The sequence below is a fragment of the Perognathus longimembris genome, chromosome 9, assembly GCF_023159225.1.
Source record: "Perognathus longimembris pacificus isolate PPM17 chromosome 9, ASM2315922v1, whole genome shotgun sequence".
NCBI classification, from domain to species: Eukaryota; Metazoa; Chordata; class Mammalia; order Rodentia; family Heteromyidae; genus Perognathus; species Perognathus longimembris.
Genome location: NC_063169.1, coordinates 1087117 through 1108909, shown reverse-complemented (window position 1 = coordinate 1108909; position 21793 = coordinate 1087117). Strand labels below are relative to the sequence as shown.

General features: G+C 53.1%; 1 protein-coding gene across 1 annotated transcript in view; it reads left to right on the top strand.

Moving 5' to 3' along the window:
* LOC125357775 (adhesion G protein-coupled receptor B3-like) overlaps positions 1-21793 on the top strand; it is a 76508-nt gene that overhangs the window by 21238 nt on the left and 33477 nt on the right. Inside the window, exons 5-8 of the mRNA XM_048354694.1 lie at positions 2400-2564; positions 2859-3023; positions 15523-15624; positions 15917-16023. Of these exons, the coding sequence (XP_048210651.1) occupies positions 2400-2564; positions 2859-3023; positions 15523-15624; positions 15917-16023 (539 nt within the window). The remainder of the gene's footprint in view (positions 1-2399; positions 2565-2858; positions 3024-15522; positions 15625-15916; positions 16024-21793) is intronic.

The following is a 21793-nucleotide window of genomic DNA, read 5'->3' as shown; positions in this document are numbered from 1 at the left end:
ATCCATTATCAGAAAGGACTGAGCAACTAGTACTACTGATACATGAATTAAAGTCCTTAAACTTTTTGTTTCACTGATGGTGAAGCAGAGTCATTACTTCAAAAAAACCTACTGAGTAAAACATGAGTTTTTCTCCTTCTCACTCCTTATAAAACTACAAACTCCTGCCAAAGTATCCTTTCTCCAGTGTCCACATTTGATTGTGCCTTTCCTAATCGAGCCCACCCATAGCCAGTGAAGGTGTTACTGTTAGGTTTATAACGAATCGCATGGAAAAGCCATCTCAGGCCAAAACACTCAAGGGCACAACACAGTTCCTTCTTCTATCCACTTAGATTAGGCTGGCATCATTTAATGTATCTGCATGTTGATTCTTGAATGCTTTCAGTAATGTGCATGCTTGCACATTTCTTTGCCAAGTATTTTGTGATGTTCAGGGCACGAATCTCATTGTTGCAAACCCTTCTTAGACTTCTTAGAATAGCAAAGGTTTGTAATGTAGGCTTTATTATGAGTGTTATCTTTCAAAAGAAAAATAGCACTTCTATTCAGTGAGGTGATCATTTATACTGTTCTACTAATTTACCAGAACTCTTTTTCTGTCTGGAAAATGTACTATATAGGCTATAGATTTTATCAGATAATTTTAATAAAGTCAGATGCTAAAATTACATGAATGCAGTGATCAAAGTGGCATTTCACAAAGTGGCATTTCTGTGGGATTTTTAATCTCACAGAAGGTTTATTAAGTACAGCTAGATAGCTATTAAACAACCTTCCATGTAATAGCTACACACAAAGCTTTGAAATTAGGTTGAACGTACTTCCTCATATTCTGCTAGCCTCTTTGGTTTGCTTGGATAGGTTTTTTTTTTTCCCCAACATTAGCTTATGTCAGAACTTCGGAGTCTTTTGCCTATGATCATTCAGGCTTTCAACCGTGGAAAATCCCTGGGAACACTTGATGGCCATGATCAAGGGCTTCCAGAACATTCACCTGCAAGGGTGTGTGGTCCTCTGCAGATGTTTTCCACTGCACGCTTCGCACACTTAAGTGTGTACCCTCGGCCACTGGCGGCATGGTCTCCCATGTCTGAATTATCCAGGTCTCGCTTTTCTGCCTACATTATCTGCTCCCCACACAGATTTTCTCTGTCGTGTAAAACCCTAAACACTGCATGTGACGTGTTTGCTCCTGCAAGTGGAAGTGCTCAACTCTAATCCCTGTACTGAGACTGAGCCAGGAGGACTGTGAGTTTAAAGCCAGCTTGGGCTAAAAAAGGTGATCCTGTCTCTATACCACCAGGCACGAAATATGTTTTTACCTTGGACCTTTCTCTTACTTATCATATAGTGTCCTTAATTATGCTACTTTGAAGTTGTGTGTTGTATACTTTTTTTTTACTTTTCATTAACATGTGTCCCCATGTCTTCTAACAGATTCTCAAATCATTTGAACAAGTGATTAGTTACATGAGTGACGGATAAGTGAATCTGTGCAGACAAGCGGAGTCCACAGTCTCTTTTACATTCCTGTGGCCTGACACAGATGTGTGCAAGTAACTCGATTGTCGCTTTATTTCCTGAGGCCATTCCTTTGGAGTTCATGGCTCCGTCCTTCCTCAGTAGCTTTCCGGTCTCACCGGATTTCCCACCCGTGCCTCAGTCCCTTCCCTCTCTACCCACGACTCCATCCTAGACTCGTCCATTCAGATAATGGCTTCTGAATGAGTTCAGTGGCCAAAGTTCTCAACAAAGCTGGCCGAAGCCCATCAGCGTGGGCCTCTGGGTTTCCACCCCCCTCCTGGTTTACCTCTCTGGAGCCCACCGGCGGCGGCCTTCCTCTCCTGCCCCCCCCCCCAGCCTCCACTGGTGCAGGCAGGCCTTCCTCTCCTACCCCCCCCACCCCCCCCACCCCCCCCCCACCCCGGCCTCCACTGGTGCAGGCAGGCCTTCTGCTCCTGCCCCACCCCCAGCCCTACCTCAGCACCCTGGGATCCATCGTGGCAACGCAGTCCACAGTTGGTTCATGTAGCATCTGACTAACTTCACTGTTAGGGACTCCTTTTCTCGAATGGATGGAACTCCTTTGCTGGATTGCTCAGTGTCTGGTCCACCGTCCAACGTCTCGAGGCCCGGCTTCAGGGCACGCACGTCTTGAATGCTGAATTTGTTTTGAAAACAGGAAAGACGTGAATCCACCCAGAGGCGATGCGTCTGGTCAACCGGGTTGTGAGGACGTGGGTGGCGGCGACGGGGGAGCAGTGGCCGAGCTCCTGGCCGAGCGGCCTTCCATTTCTAATCGGGAATCCATCGGCTGGGTTCACCTTCAGCTGTGACCGTCCCTGTGCTATGGAGCAGGGCTGGATGATTCTCTCTCTTCCCCCCCCCCCCCCCAGTGGACGGGCAGTGGCAGGAGTGGAGCGCCTGGAGCCAGTGCTCGGTCTCATGCTCCAACGGGACGCAGCAGAGGAGCCGGCAGTGCACGGCGGCCGCCCACGGGGGCTCCGAGTGCCGAGGCCCCTGGGCCGAAAGCAGAGAGTGCTACAACCCCGAGTGCACAGGTGAGGCCAGGCCCGCCCCCCGGGGGGGGACGGGGGAGGGGAGCGGCCCCCCCGCCGCCGCACACCACGTGTCGTGGGGGACCCGATCCCGCCGCGGCCCATTCCGTACCCCGGGGTGGGCGCCCAGGGGGCTCGGAGCCGCGCTTGCTTGCCTGCTGGAAGGCGAGGCGGCTCGGCCGGGCGCCCCGGGGCTGAGGGCGGGCCGCGGGGCAGGCGCTCGCGCGCGGCAGGGCGGGTGCGCAGGGCCCGCCTCGCTCCTGCGACCGACCGCGACCTCGGTCTGTCTCGTTGCAGCCAACGGCCAGTGGAACCCGTGGGCTCCCTGGAGCGGCTGCTCCAAGTCCTGCGACGGCGGCTGGGAGCGGAGGACCCGGACCTGCCAGGGCGCCGCGCTCACCGGGCAGCCGTGCGACGGCTCCGGGGAGGAAGTGAGGCCCTGCAGCCAGCAGAGGTGCCCCGGTAAGAGCGGGCGGGCCGCAGGCGCGCCGGTGCGCATGCCCCGCGGAGGTGCCCGGATAAGAGCGGGCGGGCCGGCCCGGGCAGGCGCGCCAGTGCGCATGCTCAGTAGAGGTGCCTGGGTAAGAGCGGGCGGGCCGGCCCGGGCAGGCGCGCCAGTGCGCATGCCCCGCGGAGGTGCCCGGATAAGAGCGGGAGGGCCGGCCCGGGCAGGCACGCCAGTGCGCATGCTCAGTAGAGGTGCCTGGGTAAGAGCGGGCGGGCCGGCCCGGGCAGGCGCGCCAGTGCGCATGCCCCGCGGAGGTGCCCGGATAAGAGCGGGCGGGTCGGCCCTGGCAGGCGCGCCAGTGCGCATGCCCAGCGGTGGTGCCTGGGTAAGAGCGGGAGGGCCGGCCCGGACAGGCGGGCGAGTGCGCATGCTCAGTGGAGGTGCCCCGTAAGAGCGGGAGGGCCGGCCCCGGCAGGCGCGCCAGTGCGCATGCCCAGCGGTGGTGCCTGGGTAAGAGCGGGAGGGCCGGCCCGGGCAGGCGGGCGAGTGCGCACGCCCAGCAGAGGTGCCCGGGTGCGGGCGGGCCGGCGCACTGTCCGGGGAGCTGCGGTGCACCTGGCCACCACACGGGTGCCTTAGATTGCGTCCACCCGAGTCACAAAGACACAGGTAATACCCCGGACGCTGAAATCCCCACACTGAGTTCCCCTCGCCTCAAAGGCCTTGGATTAGAGCTCCCCGTTTCCTTTCCTTTCCACATTGCCCAACATAAAAGAAAAGTCAAACAAGACCCCTATGTTTTAAAACGAACACAACCGCTCTCCATTGCTAGTGACACGGAAGGCGTTGCACCTCAGCACGGCCAAGCGTGTGCGGTCGGAAGCGGCCCGGCTGCCGCGTGCGTGTGTGGACGACGGTGACGAGCACGCGCGCACCCATGCCGCTCCCGGCTGCGCACGCGTGGGTGACGGTGACGAGCACGCTCGCCCCCCGCCGCTCCCGGCTGCGCATGCGTGGGCGACGGTGACGAGCACGCTCGCCCCCGCCGCTCCCGGCTGCGCATGCGTGGGCGGCGGTGACGAGCACGCGCGCGCCCCGCCGCTCCCAGCCGCGCATGCGTGGGCGACGGTGACGAGCACGCGCGCGCCCCGCGCCTGGCTGCCCGGCAGGCTGAGACCTGAGACCCCGGTTCAAAGACAGCCTGGGCCTACACGGCAGCGAGACGCTTATCTCCAGGGAACCAAGGATGAGCTCGATGTTGAGGAAGGGCTGGCGGAGCAGAATGCCGACCTTGAGAGCGCGGGGCCCCGGCCCAGGCCCTGCCACCAGCAGCTGAGAGACGGCCCCATTTGTGGAACGTTCCCGACACACAGAGAATCGAGCGCATGGGTAACACCTCGTCCTTTCAGCATAGCACCCTAGCCGAAGCACGCTGCGGACAGACTCGATGGGCAGGCAGCAGGGCGAACCCTAGGACGGCATCCCGAGGCGCGGGCAGTCCGCGGAGCTGGCTGGCTGTGAGCTCTTGCGGCCCGACAGGCCCCGCGGCCGGGCCCGAGTCTCCCCGGCCGGGCCCCAGTCCCCCCGGCCGGGCCCGAGTCTCCCCGGCCGGGCCCCAGTCTCCCCGGTTGTCGGGATGAGCCGGGAGCAGGAGACACAGCCGCCCGCCGCGCTGTGGGGCCCGAACCTTGTGTCGCTCACCTGGCCACATCCACCTCCAGAAACTCGGTGACTGCAGGAGATACCCAGAGATCAACACTTTGTCATTGGCATCATTAGACTTCTGAAAATGTCTCCCAGCTCAGCAGCCAGAAGGCCAGCTGGGCCTTAGGAGGAGCTAGGTGCCAGCGATTTTCCGCTCTGCCGTCAAGCGGACGAACTCCCCAGGGCACGTGAATTCAGGGCGGTGAGGAACGAGCCGTGTGTACAGTTTGGGTGAACGGGAAACCGGTGCAGGTATCATGTCACCTCCCCGCGCGGCTCCAGAACAATTGAGCATCCATTTATTCTTTCAAGGGAGACATCTCTGAGACCAGTAAAGCATGATGAAACAAGACCCTTCTAACATTTGAAGCATCTAAGCCAGTCTGAACAGCCTAAGGTTCTTCCATGTTCTTCTTACGTTCTCTTTCATGTGCATAGGGACAGCCCCAGTGCAGTCATGTTTACCAAGATTGCCACCTGCTGTTTGGAAAACAGTTTGCAAATCTGCTTACCAGAACGCCTTCTTTTCTGCTAAGTTTGTCTGCTGGCTGTTATGATTATAAACAGGTTAAAAATCATCGCATAAAACTGAAAAGATATGTTTTGGGGGTACTATTAACATATTTATTTCCCCTTTCTGATAATATGATTTGAAAAGGACCATAAATTATTCTAAAGCATAAGCATTTTCTCATAAGGAAACTGAATTCTTGAATTAGCAAAGAAAATTTACAGAATACTGCTTATCCAGGGGCACACTTCTCATTATATTGGAATCTGACACTTCTACATGGATTGCATTAGCCACCACCTGGCTAAGCATTCCTAAGATCTGTCTGCCTGCATAGCATCGAATTCTGTCTGGCAGTACTGGGGATTGAACTCAGAGGTGATAGGCAGCTCCTTAGCTTTTTCGCTCAAGGCTACTCTTCTTTCATTTGAGTCACCGCTCCACTTCTAGGGGTTTGGTGGTTAATTAGAGAGGAATCTTAAGAATTTTTCCTTCTCAGGCTAGATTTGAACTGTGATCTCAGCTCTCAGCCTCTTGAGTAGCTAGGATTACAGGCATGAGCCACTGGCCCCTGTTCACAGTATAGAATATTTTAATGTAAATTTGTATCCTTAATTTATTATGTATAGTCATATTACTCTCATATCAAGAGAGAGGTATTTATAAGTGACTCTGCTTAAAGTAGGTTTGATCTCTACACTGAGTTCTAATCCTGATTGATTTCTTTTCTCTGGTTTCTACCTAATACTTCAGTAAATACCAGTGTCGAGTTCCTAATTTCAGCCATTAAATTGCTTCAGGCTTATGCATTAACAATATAACTCAGCTTGCAAATTACCATAATATTTACTAAGGCATTGTTCCTTTATTTTGTCAATAACAAAGTCTCAGCACATGTTTCCTTAAAAAATGATTTTTTTTTCTTGTAGTGTTATTTTTAGTCCTGTTCATTCTTAATTTTTCTTCCAGTTTCTGGGAGCATCTACTATTTATTTTTATGCTTCACTTAATTGTAATGCAAAACAAATTAATCAAGTTTCCCAAGAAGATCCTCTCTTGTCAAGGAGGAATAAAATGTGCACCACCCCTTGGTTCTCATAATTGGTGAAAATAATGATTAATCATCATCTAGATTGAATCATCAGCTGATAGAATGCCTATTAAGAGTGAAGACTAAAAATAACTGCTCCTCAACATAGAATTTCCCCTTGGGGTAAGGGGATAAAGGAACCAGCATCGCTGACCACCAATGAAATTCCTTCTGTCTTCATAAGAAAAGAGCATGAGGGAGGGAAGAAGACTTTATTTTTGAAGAGCACTGCTAGTTGGAAAGTAGAAAAGCTGTAGGGGAGATAAGGAAGTGCTCCAGTTCCTAAGCTGGTCCAGCTCACCCCACAGCGACTGCGTTCATCTCGGTCCCCCGCGCACCCCAGGCCCAGCCCTCACGGTGGTGGGGTGGCGCTCATGGCACCGGTGTGAGGTCCCCGCGCCGCCACGCCCGCCGTGTTCGGGTTCTTTTTCCTGGTTCAAATCCTTCAGAGAGCCCGGGTCCCTGCCGGCCGGGGTGGGTGTCCTCTGCCTCCCGGGGCCGCCGCGTCCGCCATGGCGGCTCGTGCTTGCACCGCCAGGGGCCTTGTCTCATCTGTGCCGGCCGCAGGGGCCCCTCTTCCCGGCTGGGGGAGGGAGAGGGCCGCCGGGGGGGGGGGGGGAGAGGAGAGGGCCGCCCCGGGGGGGGGGGGGTTGTGAGTCCAGGGCGGGCGGTCGAGCCGGGCCGGGCTCCAGCAGCGCCCCGCTCTGCAGGGCACACCCCTCCTGCTGTGCTCCCGGCCGGGGCCATGCCAGGGAGTGCTCCCCGCAGGGTGGATGCTCCCCGCAGGGGGCCGTGCCAGGGAGTGCTCCCCGCAGGGGGCCGTGCCAGGGAGTGCTCCCCGCAGGGGGCGTGCCAGGGAGTGCTCCCCGCAGGGGCCATGCCAGGGAGTGCTCCCCGCAGGGTGGGTGCTACCCGCCGGGGCCGTGCCAGGCAGTGCTCCCCGCAGGGTGGGTGCTCCCCGCCGGGGCCGTGCCAGGCAGTGCTCCCCGCAGGGTGGGTGCTCCCCGCCGGGGCCGTGCCAGGCAGTGCTCCCCGCGGGGTGGGTGCTCCCCGCAGGGGCCGTGCCAGGGAGTGCTCCCCGCAGGGTGGGTGCTCCCCGCAGGGGCCGTGCCAGGCAGTGCTCCCCGCAGGGGCCGTGCCAGGGAGTGCTCCCCGCAGGGGCCGTGCCAGGGAGTGCTCCCCGCAGGGGCCGTGCCAGGGAGTGCTCCCCGCAGGGTGGGTGCTCCCCACAGGGGCCGTGCCAGGCAGTGCTCCCCGCAGGGGGCTGGCCACCGCGCCCACCCGCAGAAAGCTCCACACAGTCCGCCGTGTGTGGGAGGCGTGGGGAGGAGGGCGGCCGTGGACTCTCGGGTAGGGGACTCTGGTGGGTCCTCTCCAGTGAAAATAGTTGTCTTTGTTAGAGACGCGCGTGTGTGTGTGTGTGTGTGTGTGTGTGTGTGTGGTGGGCCGGTCCTGGTGTTTGAACTCAAAGCCTTGGTGATCTCTTTGAGGGGTTTTGCTCAGAGTTAACGCTCTGCCACTTGAGCCACAGCTCCACTTGGGGCTTTCTTTGGTAGTTAATTGGAAATAAGAGGGTCGCCGGTTTCCCTGCCCAGGCTGGCTCTGAACTGGGGTCCTCTGACCTCGGCTTCCTGAGTAGCTAGGATGGCGGGTGTGAGCCAGCGTCCCTTGGCCTTTCTGCCCAATGCTGGCCCTCGACCCCTTAGACCTACAGTTCCAGGTCTTTGCTGGCTAGTGGGAGGTACGTTCTTGTGGCCCTTCTGCCCGGGCTGGCTTCACGCCAGCATGCTCAGATCTCAGCCTCCTGAGGAACTAGGTGTAGAAGCATGAGCTAACAGCACCCGGCAAGTGTAGTAACTGTGCACACTACTGCTTGTTAGGGGTGCATGTACTCATTAGGAGAAACCTAAATGCGTCAGGGTGCAGTTTCCATTCTTCAATCTCACACTGATCTACACTGTACCATTTACACACAGCAGACATCGGTTTACCTTTTTGATTCCGAATCACCGAGTCCATCTCAAATGGTGCTTCTCAAATGGAGCTCCGGCTACTCCATCAGAATAGGGTGACTTTCTGTGCTCATGGGGCTGTCTGGGTGCTTGGGGAGGAGGCATGTTGTCTTCTGGGGAGTTCTTACGGTTCAAGCACATGTCTTCAGCAGGTGTGCCCAGAACATGATAAATAATGGCACACTGTGCTGTTCATGCAGTTCACCTACCATTGGCGAGCATTGACAGCAGGTGGCACCAAGTGTTTTGTATTGGTTGCTTAGATGTCTTCTCACAAGTCATTTCAGATGGAGTCTGCAGATGGGGGGGAAATCAAGGTCCCCTGGGAGGAAGGGAGGGAGGGGAGGAGGGAAGGAAGGAGGGTTCAGCCTGGGCTTAGCCAACACTGAAGAGTGCACAGTCCTCCCCTAAAAGCAGGGTCTCCAGTTGCAGAGCGAGGCGGCTGAGGTTTATGGGCTGAACTTCAGAGAAGCCCGTTAGTTCTGGAATGGTCTGGCGGACCCAGCAGGACTCTGTGTGCCGTGCTCAGGCCTGTGCTCTGGAGATCATTGTTTTCATAATGGGATCAGATTGCTCATCAGATGAGACTGAGAAAGTTCTCCCAGCTTCTGTCGTGACAGGAATTTCAAAAGGAAATTCATTGTAACCTCATATTACCCATCTCTGCCTCGTTTAGAATCATGGGCAACACGTGCATCATTCTTAAGTTGAGAAGCAAAGTAGAGACACACATTCCTATCATGTCTTCCTTTCACTTCACACTATGAAGCTAAACGTAAGTTTCAGGAACTATGCATCCATTTTTTAAAATACGGAAATACAAAAATAACTTAAAGTTTTAATGAATGAAACACACTTCTGTTTCCAGTGATTTCTGAGGCACTAAGGCCGAATATTAATTAATCTCTGATGTCTTTCAACCCCGGTGCATTGCAATTTTGTGTCCCCCAAACTGTGAGTAACCCTGATTTCCCCAGGACTCCCCTCTAGGGCTGCAGTGTCACCCGGGTGCGGATGCCACAGACCTCCACCTCCAAATGCCTGGCAGATGCCAGCTGCCTTCCCTCCGGTGCCACTCAGCCCGGGCCGTTAGGCACTAGGCCCGGCCCCTGCCCCTGCCCCAAGCCCGGCCTCTCCCCTTCCCTCCCTCCCTCCCTGGCCCCATGATTCCTGTCCTCCCGCCACTTCCCAGAGGGGGTGCTGTGGAGCACGTGGCAGGCATGGGGCGGGAGGGGGGCTGGCAGAGTCTCTCCAAACAGGCGGGAGCAGCAGGGGCCATGCCATTGTTTCTGGAATGAAATGATCAAGTACTGTCGCTAAGAGCAGGGATGAGGTAGCAGTGCGTCCGCATGGTTTGTGGGGTGATTGTCCCCGAGTCCTTCAGCAGCCTCTATCACGTGACAAACTTGTACCAGAAGCTTCCATAGCTTCTTTATTTAACTGTCTCAGTGTCCGTCACAAGGGCCTAGACCCCAGGATCCCCCCTCCCGCCCCACAGTGGTCTTTCCGCGGTAGAAGTGCCCCTTGGGTGGGAGTGCTGCACCCCTCTGTCACTGTCACCGCCCTGGGCGCTGGGCCCAGCTTTCCGGCGTTGTTCCTGACGCTGCTGCCTGCTGTGCTGTTGCCCGGGCGTCCGTCCATCCTCGTCTGTGGAAGGCCGTGCCTGGAGTTCCCGTCCCGGGTCCTTCCTCTCTTCCTCTCCCCTCTTGCCGTCTCCCAGGCGTCCTTCTCAGACGCCATGGAGTCGACCACGCTTCTCTCACTTCGAGTTCTCAGGAGCTCACCAGCTCCGCCAGCAGCTCCGCCCGCCGCGCTCAGCCCCTGCCCCCTCCATGCCGGGCCTCGGTGGACACGGCGTCACGGGTCCTGTGACGTCCTTACCCCATCACGAGCGCCCTCACCCCGTGGCCCTGCCGGGCCTCGGTGGACACAGCGTCACGGGTCCTGTGACGTCCTTACCCCGTCACGAGCGCCCTCACCCCGTGGCCCTGCCGGGCCTTGGTGGACAGAGCGTCACCGTGGACACAGCGTCACGGGTCCTGTGACGTCCTTACCCCGTCACGAGCGCCCTCACCCCGTGGCCCTGCCGGGCCTCGGTGGACACAGCGTCACGGGTCCTGTGACGTCCTTACCCCCTCACGAGCGCCCTCACCCCGTGGCTGTCACGCCCACATCGCTCCGCTCTGATTACGATATCAGCGCTGTACTCTGTCACCCTTTCCTCTTTCTTCTAGTGGGTGGACTAGTTCATTCGTGGGTGTCTTTTTAAAATCACGTATGTAGTTTTTAATCTATAATTTGGGGCATTTTCTGTCTTGGAAACGGTCGACATGGTGGAACTAAGCAGACTGTTTCCGTTTCTTTACTGTCCTCCAGCCCTGTTGGCTGCATTGAGTCAGGAGAGACGCACGTGGATCCGTCTCGCGGGGATTTGCCCCGGGTTGGTTCAGAGCGACGAGGCCCAGGCCTGGGCGGCTGTCCTGGCAGTGGCCGGTGCCCACCACCCCAGGGGAGCGAGGGCCCCAGGACAGCACCGTGCACTGGACGCCCCTCCCCCCCCGCCCTCCCGCCCCACCCCCGCCCCAGGTCAGCACTGTCCACAGGAACATGAGCCCTGAGTTCAAGCCTCAGTGCCGCCACTAGCTAACTAAATAACTAAACAAGAAAATGCATAAAGTTCTTGGCAAACAGTCACTTGGAAATATTTTCAAAAATCGAAGTTAGCTGTTCTTTCAATGAACTTCCTAAGAGGCTACAAAACGTAGTAATTCCTGATTTGCCAGCAGCCAGGACTCGCAGTGTCGGGTCACGAACAGCACACACGTTCCCTTTTTCCTGCATGTCAGCCCTCCAGTGTAGAATCAATTTTTCGTTAATGATGAAATTCTAGCATATGAGATGAAAACTAATTTTCCACATCAAATTGATTTAAGCCTGTGTCATTTCTGCTATTCTTAAGAGACAGAAAATCAGTTTGAATAGACAGATTAACAGCTAATCACTAGGTAATTGCCACCTTGTTTCCAGTGAGCTTGCTAACCGCACACTTGTGACTTAAGTGCAGCTCTGTCTTCCAGGTGGGTTTCTCCGTCTCTGTGTGGTGAGCGCAGGGAGCTCTCGGGGCCGACGGGCAGGGCTGCCGCTTGCTCGGAGGTAAAAGTGCAGGAGGCCCGCGCACACACACACACACACATGCATACACACACACGCACGCACGGCTTCTCGTGCCCTTAGAGGAAATTTGAGCCTGTCACTCCTCGCCCTCCCCACATCACACTCTCGTGGGAACAGGCCTGGTCTCCCAAATGCGACCCTCGCCTGGAACGCGTGTGCAAAGGACCCGCGAGGAACCCGCGTGCTCCGTGCGGCACCCGCCTTCCCCGGATCTCCCCCGAGGGAGGCAGGACGCCTGAGTTCCAAACCTCACAGAGGGAGCGCAAGGCCTTCTGAGCTGCAAGGCATCAAGAGCTTTCTGGACAAGTACAGGAGACTTTTCTGCCACGTCGGCTTTGCAGCCCGCCACCGCTGCGGGGACTGAGGAAGGAAGAGAGGCATCTTTATCCAGAAGCGAGGATCGTGCTTGAAAGCTGAGGCCGCTGTGTGTGTGTCCGTGCATGTGCCCACTTGTATCTGTGTGTCCGTGGGTGTGTGCACACGTGTATCTGTGCATGTGTCATGTGTGTCCATGTGTGTCTGTGTATGCTGTGTGTCCCTATGTGTATGTACCCACATGAGTCTGTATGTGTGTGTCATGTGCACCTGTGTATCTGTGCATTCTTGCACATCTGTGTGTGTCTGTGTGTTTCCATATGTATCCTTGTGTATCTGTGTGTCTGTCTGTCTGAGTGTCCTCAAATGCCTCTAAGTTTAGAGGTTCCTACACTCAGGCTATGCTCTGATTGGTTGCTCCTATAATAATGAGGTGCTCTGATTGGTTGCTCCTATAATAATGAGGTGCTCTGATTGGTTGCACCTATCATAATGAGGTGCTCTGATTGGTTGTTCCTATTATAATAAGGTGCTCTGATTGGTTGCTCCTATTATAATGAGGTGCTCTGATTGGTTGCGCATATTATAATGAGGTGCACTGATTGGTTGCGCCTATTATAATGAGATGCTCTGATTGGTTGCTCCTATTATACAGAGGTGTTTTGGAAGGTAACACTCTATTGGTTGGATCGCACAGCATTCTGCTTGGTAGTTGATTGCTAATCTGGCTGTCCTTCCATCGTGGAAGGTTACAGCAGCTGCTGGGCTGGGGAGGGACTGGCAGGATGTTCTGAAACAGGGCCTCCTCTGTGTCTATCTTGTTTGCTAGGCTGAGATGCTGTCCAGGGCAGGAGGCCTCACTAGCTACCTTTTCACTTCATGTTTTACCTCTGTTTTCTCCCTTTGACCAGAAGGACCTGAGAAAAGAATCGGAGCTGGTTCTCTGTAGCACAGGTTAGGCAAGTGCATGATGAAACCCGTATGTGGTTGGAACGGGCAGGGCTAAAGCCTGGGCAGGAAACTCACAGCAGACTGAGAGGAGAGGCGTGGGAGATGGAGCTGGTGCTTTCCGTTGTGGGGATGAGGTTTAGATATCACCATGGGATCTGAGCTATGACGAGAGGATGGGTGAGGCGTGTATGGGGGAGAGCTCAAGGGTGGTGGTTGACTTGGAGATTTCCTCAGAGGAGCCATGTTTGTATAGATGCCACCTAGCATTTGGCTTTGTTGTACAAGACCCACGAAAGGCATCTGAAGTAAACGCACGTGTGTCTGCAGTTCGAATCTGGCGCTGGAGGGCAGGGCGTAGGTGTGGCTGCAGTGTAACAAGCCCACGCCGGAGCTCAGCGCCTGGCAGCCCCACTCCGCCCGCGTGGCTGACTTCGGCTTCTATTCCCTGCTCGTCTTTCCTCGCACGCCGAGCTCTCCTTCCTCCCCAGTGGGGACGCCCACCCTGGCCCTGCCTTTCCTTTCTGGCCCTGCCAGTCCTTGCTCTTTAGGGCCACTTCCTCCTCGCGGCCCCCCAGAGATAGGCCAGTGGAGGCAACAGGACGGGGCCTGGGGCAGGATGGCCAGCAGCTCGCTTGAGGGGGAAGATGGGTCCCATGCTCGGCTGGAGGTGGACCTGATTCACTTCTCCACTGGTTCTTGAGACCCGAGGGCATCCAGAGAGACTCCCGTGCCGTCACCTGCCTTGCACATATTGTGTGATGAGTTCTGTTGTGTTGCTCTGTGCTTTTGACTCACGAGATGGCTTCCATTTCCAATCACTGACAAAATCCGTGTTTGACCCCCAGCTGGGACCTTGTCCGCACAACACTCTTGTCCTGGGTGGTGACCAGCCCTGTTCCTTGAGGGGGCAGGGGAGGCGTGGTGTGTACACCCCAGAAAGGGGCGGACACCGTGGCCCCGGCCAGGTGTGCTCTAATGAGAACCTAGAGTGAACACATATGTGCTGTAACACAGACAGAGAAGAGAGCCCCGAGCAGTGTAAGATAGCAAGGGAGCTCCTGGAGAGCAGCTCCCACTGCCCAGGTCTGCACGGACCCCGGCGGCTCTGCCACCGGCCAGAGCCTTTCCCTCAGGCCTCCGGGTCCTGCCGGGAACTGGGGCCACGCCTGTAGCTCTGAAATGCCCCATGCTTAAATGCTCATCTTACTGAGGTAATTACAACAATATGCAATTTCAGGACTCAATCTATCCAGAAGAATGTATTACATTCCTCACGTAGGAATAACTGCATCTTAATTGGCTAAATGTGTAAATCCCAAAGAACCGTTGATACCAGAAGATTATCACAAGTGTAAATAGAACATTATTTTCAAAGAAAGGCATTTCTCTGAGACAGTCTCACGCGTGTATCTATGTAGATGTTATCATCGCCATCGCCATCACCATCACCACCATCATTTGAGGTTCAGGCGTCAAAGCCAGGACCTTGTGCAAGTTAGCACACACTTCTCTGCTGGACCACATCCCTGCTCACTGGCGTTTATGATATTCTCCTATCGTCGTTGCTCATTACCTTTTAGGTCCTGCCTTATCTGGGGATTTATGTAAGCATACATAACCATCATTTCTTTACTTGGTTTTGAGCAACTTTTGTGTCAGACACACTACTAAGAATAGTTGTTAGATTAGTGCCAGTGGTGCACACCTGGAATCCTAGCCACTCAGGAAGCTGAGGTCTAAGGTTCAAAGCCAGCCTGGGCAGGAAAGTCCATGAGACTGTTCTCTCCAATTAACTACCTGAAATAAGTAGAGGCTCAGCCATAGCTCCACTTACGGAGCTCCACAAGTAGCAGAGTGTTAACCTTGAGCAAAAGAGCTCAGGGACAGAGCCCTGGCCATGAATTCAAGAACTGGGACTGGCAGCCCCACACTAAACCCAAGAATAGCTGCTACAGATAAGGGAAAGACTTGGTACGTATATACATATGTCTGCATACACACAGAGGCACAGAAATGTGTATACATGTACATAAAGTCTATGTATTAACATGTTATTAATAGTTCTGATATGATTTTAATTTCCTTAGAAATCCTTTATTGTTTAATATTCTTAAATATTATGAATATCGGAAGGACTTGTTTGGTGTGCTTGTGTTCAATTCGTAGGCAATTCCAAATGACTTTATTGCAATTTTTATTTTTTAAAATTGTCTTTCAGTAGTTTACAGAGGGTAAAAGAGTGCCCATTGAGCTCGTCACCCCACTAGCACAGTGCATCTTGATTGTCACACCTCTCCCCTCGTTCTGCCCTTCTAGGCCATCTCCAAATCACCTTTCTAGAAAGGAGCATCTGGGAACATGTGCAGACAGCAGTGTGGGCCCCGGTGACTCTTGTTTCTGAGTATGTCTCTAACATTTCCATAAATAATGTACTTCGAAGATTGTAGAAGGGCCAGACAGATCAAAGGATCACAGCTCAAAGCCAACCTGGACAGGAAAGTCTGTGTGATTCTTATCGCCAACAAACCAGTGTGAAAATACAGCTGTGGCCCTAGAACACCAGCCTTGAGTGAAAAAGCCAAGTGAGAATGGGAACCCCTGAATTCACACCCCAATGTGGACACACACACACACACACACACACACACACACACACACAGGAGCTCTGCCGTTGAGGTGTATTTGCAGTGTTGACTAACAACATTTAGGGAAGCAAATACCCCACTGACACTCAAACGTCTGTGTTTGAATCGCAGCGCCTTATGAGATCTGCCCGGAGGACTCTCTGGTGTCCATGGTGTGGAAGAGGACCCCCGCGGGCGACCTGGCATTCAACCAGTGCCCACTGAACGCCACAGGTACAGTACAAGCGAGCCCGCGGCCATGCCTCCCACCGCCCACGAGAGCCGGGCTGCCTTCAAAGCCATGCCTTGTGCCCGGTGGCCGGGAACTAGTGTGTCACGTGAGCACAGGCTGGACGCCCGCGGCACACCGCCTCCCAAGCGGGGCCTGCGAAGAACATCGGAAACTGTCGTCCATGCAGTAGTTTCTCAACGCGCCTCATGCAGCTAGTTGAAGTGGCCGCTGTGCCGGCCCGCGGCCTGGCCGCCCCGTGTCCCCGCTGAAGCCTGCTGTCCTTTGCCCCCGCAGGCACCACGAGCCGCCGCTGCTCGCTGGGTCTTCACGGAGTGGCCGTCTGGGAGCCGCCCAGCTACGCGCGCTGCATCTCCAACGACTACAGACTCCTGCAGCACTCGGTAGGTGCCCCGCCTGCTTAGTCGCCCCCCGGATCCCTCGATGATGGGTTCCGTGTGACATTAACCTTCCGGCGGACGATCGAATCAGGAAAAGCTCTGGAAAGAACAAAGCCCAGTGGTGAAAAAATAAAAGGCCATCGAGAGCCAAGTGGTATCCGTCAGATCTCACCCTGTTGTTCCTTGGGCCTATTTAAATGAACAAAGGAATCCCCTTTGACCTAGGGAAGGGCGAGGAGAAGCCTGCCATTCGGTTTTATCTGTGAAAGTGGCACTATGTATTGTGATCCGGTCTACTTTGTGTTAAATAGCACATGCCTCGTTTCCTCAAACAATGCATTTTAAATTAAAGCTTTAAGCGTTAAGCGGGCGGGGGATGACGAAGCTGTTATGTACGTATCAAATTTGGTTCACTGGCCCAGTGAACCTTAATGACCCAGGAAAGATGACCTGCCCCCCATTGCCAGCCAGAGGTTCTTTCCCCACGTCCGTGAATCGTCCAGAGTCTGATGTCTGAGGGTGTGGAGCAGGATGGCATTGGCAAGTTTCCTGTGCAAGTCCTGTCATTGTCAGAGGTGGCTGTCCTCTCACCCCGCCCGCAAGGTGGGCTCCAGTGCACCCAGGACATGGGGCAGAGCAGGCCCCAGCCTGGGCCGCAGAGCGGGGCAGGCGTGAGCCATGGAGAGGCGGCTGTGAGCCACGGAGAGCAGGCCCCAGCCACAGAGCAGGGCAGGTGTGAGCCACGGAGCAGGGCAGCCGTGAGCCACGGAGCGGGGCAGCCGTGAGGCATGGAGAGGCGGCCGTAAGCCACAGAGCAGGCCCCAGGCGTGAGCCATGGGGAGGCGGCCGTGAGCCACAGAGCGGGGCAGCCGTGGGCCACGGAGCGGGGCAGGCGTGGGCCACGGAGCGGGGCAGGTGTGAGCCACGGAGCGGGGCAGGCGTGGGCCACGGAGCGGGGCAGGTGTGAGCCACGGAGCGGGGCAGGCGTGGGCCACGGAGCGGGGCAGGCGTGGGCCACGGAGCGGGGCAGCCGTGAGGCACGGAGCTGGGCAGGTGTGAGCCACGGAGCGGGGCAGCCGTGGGCCACGGAGCGGGGCAGCCGTGAGGCACGGAGCTGGGCAGGTGTGAGCCACGGAGCGGGGCAGCCGTGGGCCACGGAGCGGGCCCCAGGCGTGAGCCACGTAAAAAGGTGCAGCGGGCAGGAACCGTGTTTCGCTGACAGGTGTGCTCGTGTTTCTCTCTCACTGGAAAGGTGGGACACAGAGGGGTCACAGTTAAACACATCGGTGATGACTCTATTTCCTTCTGAACAGTGTCACCCCGTTTCTCACTGGGAAGGTGGTGCAGAGGGGGTCACGGTTCCACGTGTCAGGTGATGGGTGTGCTTCTTCTGAACAGTGTCACCCCCTCCCTCGTTTTCTCGTGACCCTCTCCCCCCACCAGCCGAGTAGTTCATTTCCACATAGGCTTTTATGTATTGAAGGTTCTTACTGTCAGTCACAGAAGAAAAGGTCTAAAGAATATTACTGCTTCTGAATGGAGAAGGAGCTTAACAGTAACAACTCCAATTAGTGAAATTAGTTCACAATCATCAGAAGATGCAGAATCAATAATTACATTGATGATGATTTACCTACAGATTTATTTCTGTTATTAGAATACAGATGTACCTATGTATATATGTGACTGTCGGTAATTATCTGGCTACATAGAGTCAGCCTTATTTGTGTTATAAACTTACATGTTTATGTATTACTTAAATGTTTATTTAAACTCGTATGTTCCTAATAAGTCTATATAAAATTATATGTTCATATACAGTATGTCTACATTTCCTATATAATCAAATAGTTAGCTTGATTAGTAATTTAATATTCAATAGTATTAGCATTTGGCTTTCATATATAATATACACACATATACATATACAAAAATTACATTAAAGAGAAACACACATGCATAACAAGAGAATATATACCGTCTGGTTTTATAGCAAATAAGTATATGAAACCTTGTGAATGAATCAGACCATTAGATTTCAGAGTTACATTTAAGCAAAATCTTTTTATGAATTTAATTTTTAATGGGCTGTATTTATCCCTAGCTCTGGACTCTATTGTATTTGTATTAGTGTAATTGTGTCTTGATAGCAAGTGGAAGCATAACATGGATTAGGCAAATGATAAGCCAGTCCTTACAGGTGTGTAAGAATGAGTGTGAATCACAGTTTTGTATGGAAATGCTAAATGGCTTTACAGTGTGGGGATGCAGGCATCGGAAAATGGAGGCAGCACACACTGAGAAGCAGAAGAAATGAACACATAAAAGTAATGCATTGGTAAACAGCCAATCAAGGGGCTTATGCCCTGTCAACGTGGTGCAAAACTAGGCACATGATATGCACCAAAGAGCCCACTAAAACTGGGCTGGAGGCATGGCTCAGGTGGTTGTATGATCAGATGCATGCAGACATTGTGCCTTGGTGCTCCTTCCCTAAGAGCATCCTCCTTGGGTCTCACTGTGTATGAGTGCCTAGAGTCTTCATCGTTTTTCATGTCCCAGTTTATGTTAGTCCCTGCCTATGAGAGAATACACGTACCATTTGTGTCTCTGAGCTTGGGTTACCTCACTTAACGTGATTTGTTCTAGGTCCATCCACTTCCCTAAAAATGACATCATATTATTCTTTCTAATGGCTGTGTAAAGTTCCATTGTGTATAGGTAGCATATTTTTTGGATCCACTCATCTGCTGTAGGGCCTCTGGGCTGTTTGCACATCTTGGCTATTGTGAATAATGCAGCAATGAGCATGGAAGTGCAAGTGTCTTTATGATACCCCTACTCTCACGATGTTCTGGGTAGGTGCCCAGGAGTGGTATGTCTGGGCCGCAGGGAAGGGCTATGTGTAGTTTTTTGAAGAACCTGCAGACTGCTGTCCAGAGTGGTTATAATAGTTTGCATTCCTACCAGTTGTGGAATAGTGTTCCTTTTCCCCTACATCCCCACCGTGATTTGTTATTCCAATATATGATGTTGGCCAGTCTTACTGGGGTGAGATGGAATTTCAGAGTTGTTTTGATTTGCATTTCCTTTATGGCCAGGGATGATGAGGATTTCCTCATGTGCCTCATGTGTTTCTTTGCCATTCTTACCTTTTTCTGAGAAATCTCTCCTTAGCTCCTTTGCCTATTTCGTGATTGGTTTATTAGCTTTGAGAGGTTGTAGCTTCTTGAACACTTTTCATATTTTGGATACTAGGTCTTTGTCTGATATATTGCTGGTAAATATCTCTCCCAGACTGTTGGCTGTCCTTCTACTTTGGAAACTATGTCTTTTACTCTACAGAAACTTTTTAGTTTGATATTATTGCATTTGGTAAGTCTCTCTCCTATCTGCTGTGCCCTTGGGAGTCTTTTCAAAAAGTTTCTGCTTATGTCTACGAGTCCTAGTGTTTCTCCTACTCCCTCTTGCAGGTCTGACTTTGAGGTCTTTCATGTACTTTGAGTTGATGTTGGTGCGCGGTGACAAGCAGGGATCCACTTTCAGTTTGCTGCTTATGAATGCCCAACCCCAATTATTGAGGAGGGCATCTTTCTTTTTCTGTATGGCTTCCGCTCCCTAATCGAGTATCAGATAACTGTGAGTAGGTGCTTTTATTTCTGGGTCTTCTAGTCTGTTCCATTGATCTTCAGGCCTATTTTCGTGCCAATATCAAGCTGTTTTTGTTATTATAGCTCTGTAGTAGAGCTTGAGGTCTATGATTGTAATACCAACATTACTTTTCTTTTTGCCTAGAATTGCATTGGCTATTTCAGGTCTTTTGTTGTTTCATATGAGTTGTTGGATTGCCTTCTCTATCTCAGTAAAGAATTTCATTTGGGGTTTGATGGGGATTGTATTAGATTTGTAGATCATTTTTGTCAGTGTGGCCATTTTTGCAGCATTAAGTCTACCAATCCATGAACTTGGAATGTCTTTCTTCATGTCATCTTTGATTTCTTTCTCCAATTTTTTGTAGTTTATATATTTTCATATTATATATCTATTTGTATATCTTGTAGTTTACATATTTTGCTTCTTTGGTTTGGTTTATTGCCAGATTTTTTGAGGCTATTGGGAATTGAGTTGATTCTCTGATTTCCTTCTCTACTTGTGCATTTGTGATATACAGAAAGGCTTCTGATTTTTGTGGGTTAATTTTATGTCCTACTCCTTTGCCAACATTATCCATCAACCCTAGTAGCTGGGGGATGGAGTCTTGGGTCTTTTTTTTTTTTTTTGCCAGTCCTGGGGCTTGGACCCAGGGCCTGAGCACTGTCCCTGGCTTCTTTTTTGCTCAAGGCTAGCACTCTGCCACTTGAGCCACAGCGCCACTTCTGGCCATTTTCTGTATATGTGGTGCTGGAGAATCGAACCCAGGGCCTCATGTATATGAGGCAGGCACTCTTGCCACTAGGCCATATCCCCAGCCCGAGTCTTGGTCTTTTAGATATATGATCATGTTGTCTGCAAACAGGGGTTGTTTCACTTCTTCAAATGGCCACATTTTAATAGATGGATATTAGAGTTCCTATAGCAGCAATGAAACAGGTGCAGCAACCTCACTTGCATAGTTTACCCCGAGTTCTACATAAATAGAGCAGGCAGAGCAACTATTGGATGACTTCAACTATTGAACTTGTGGCTGAGCTAGAAACAAGACAAGCGAATCCTTAGAAACCATAAATAAAGGGGGGAGAGGGTCACGGCTGTAGGGGGGACTGTGGAAGACTGGGACGTGACCTGACCCTAGGCCAGCCCCAGGGCTCAGGTTGGGAGACAATGATGACGGGAGCTCTGGGGCTGCAGACCTCCTTACCGCCCCCCCCCCCCCCGCCCCACACACAGGCCTCTCACAAGCAGTGCCTAGGCACTTGCTCAGTTCTCTGAGTCATGGATTAACAAAATAGTCTGCACTGTAGCTAGGGGCTAGGATATATCTGGTGAATACGCAACTCTTTCAAGATCAGGGGGATTAAGAAGAAATAACTGACTTTTCAGGCAGTGAAAGCGCTTGTCTGAAGCAAGAGCAAACAGAATTAGCATGAAAATTACCCCCCAATTATCCAGACAGGCCTGGACTGCTCACCAAGAAACATCCACAAGAAGTGGTGGCAACTGCTTTCCAAACTCGGACTGTGACTCTGAAAGATAAGTGTCCCAGTAATTACAACTCCATAGGGTAACGTCCCCCAGGAGAACGCGCACAGCCTGCGTCAGGCCCTCTGCTCGCCAGACAGGCTCTGTCCTCTCAGTCACGCCCTGGAGCCTTTTCCACTTTGTTTTTTAATAAAGTCTCGCCATTCTTACTGAACTATCTGCAGGCCCAGATCCTTCTGCCTATACCTTTTCTACCCACCTGTGCCACGTCGCCCCGTTGGCTTGCTGAGATGATGTCTGCCTCGCTTTCTGCCTGGGCTGGCCTTCAGCTGTGATCCTTAGACCCACTGAGGAACTGGGACTGTACCCGGGACTCCCTGGGCCTGGCCCAGCACTAGTATTTTGGTAGTTTTAAATTTTCTGCTCATACTTTCCTTACGTTTACTCTATGCAAACGTTTTTAGAATTCCTATTCCGATTACAATCTCGCCCTTTCCCGGTGCCCGGCACCCCGTGCCCGGCGCAGCACCCGCCTGTCTGTGGGCTCTGGCGGAGGGAGGGCTTACCTGGCCAGGGGCCGTGCGCTGATGCTCGGTTGTGAGTCCGCGGCTCGGATGCAGCCTGCACTCCCGGG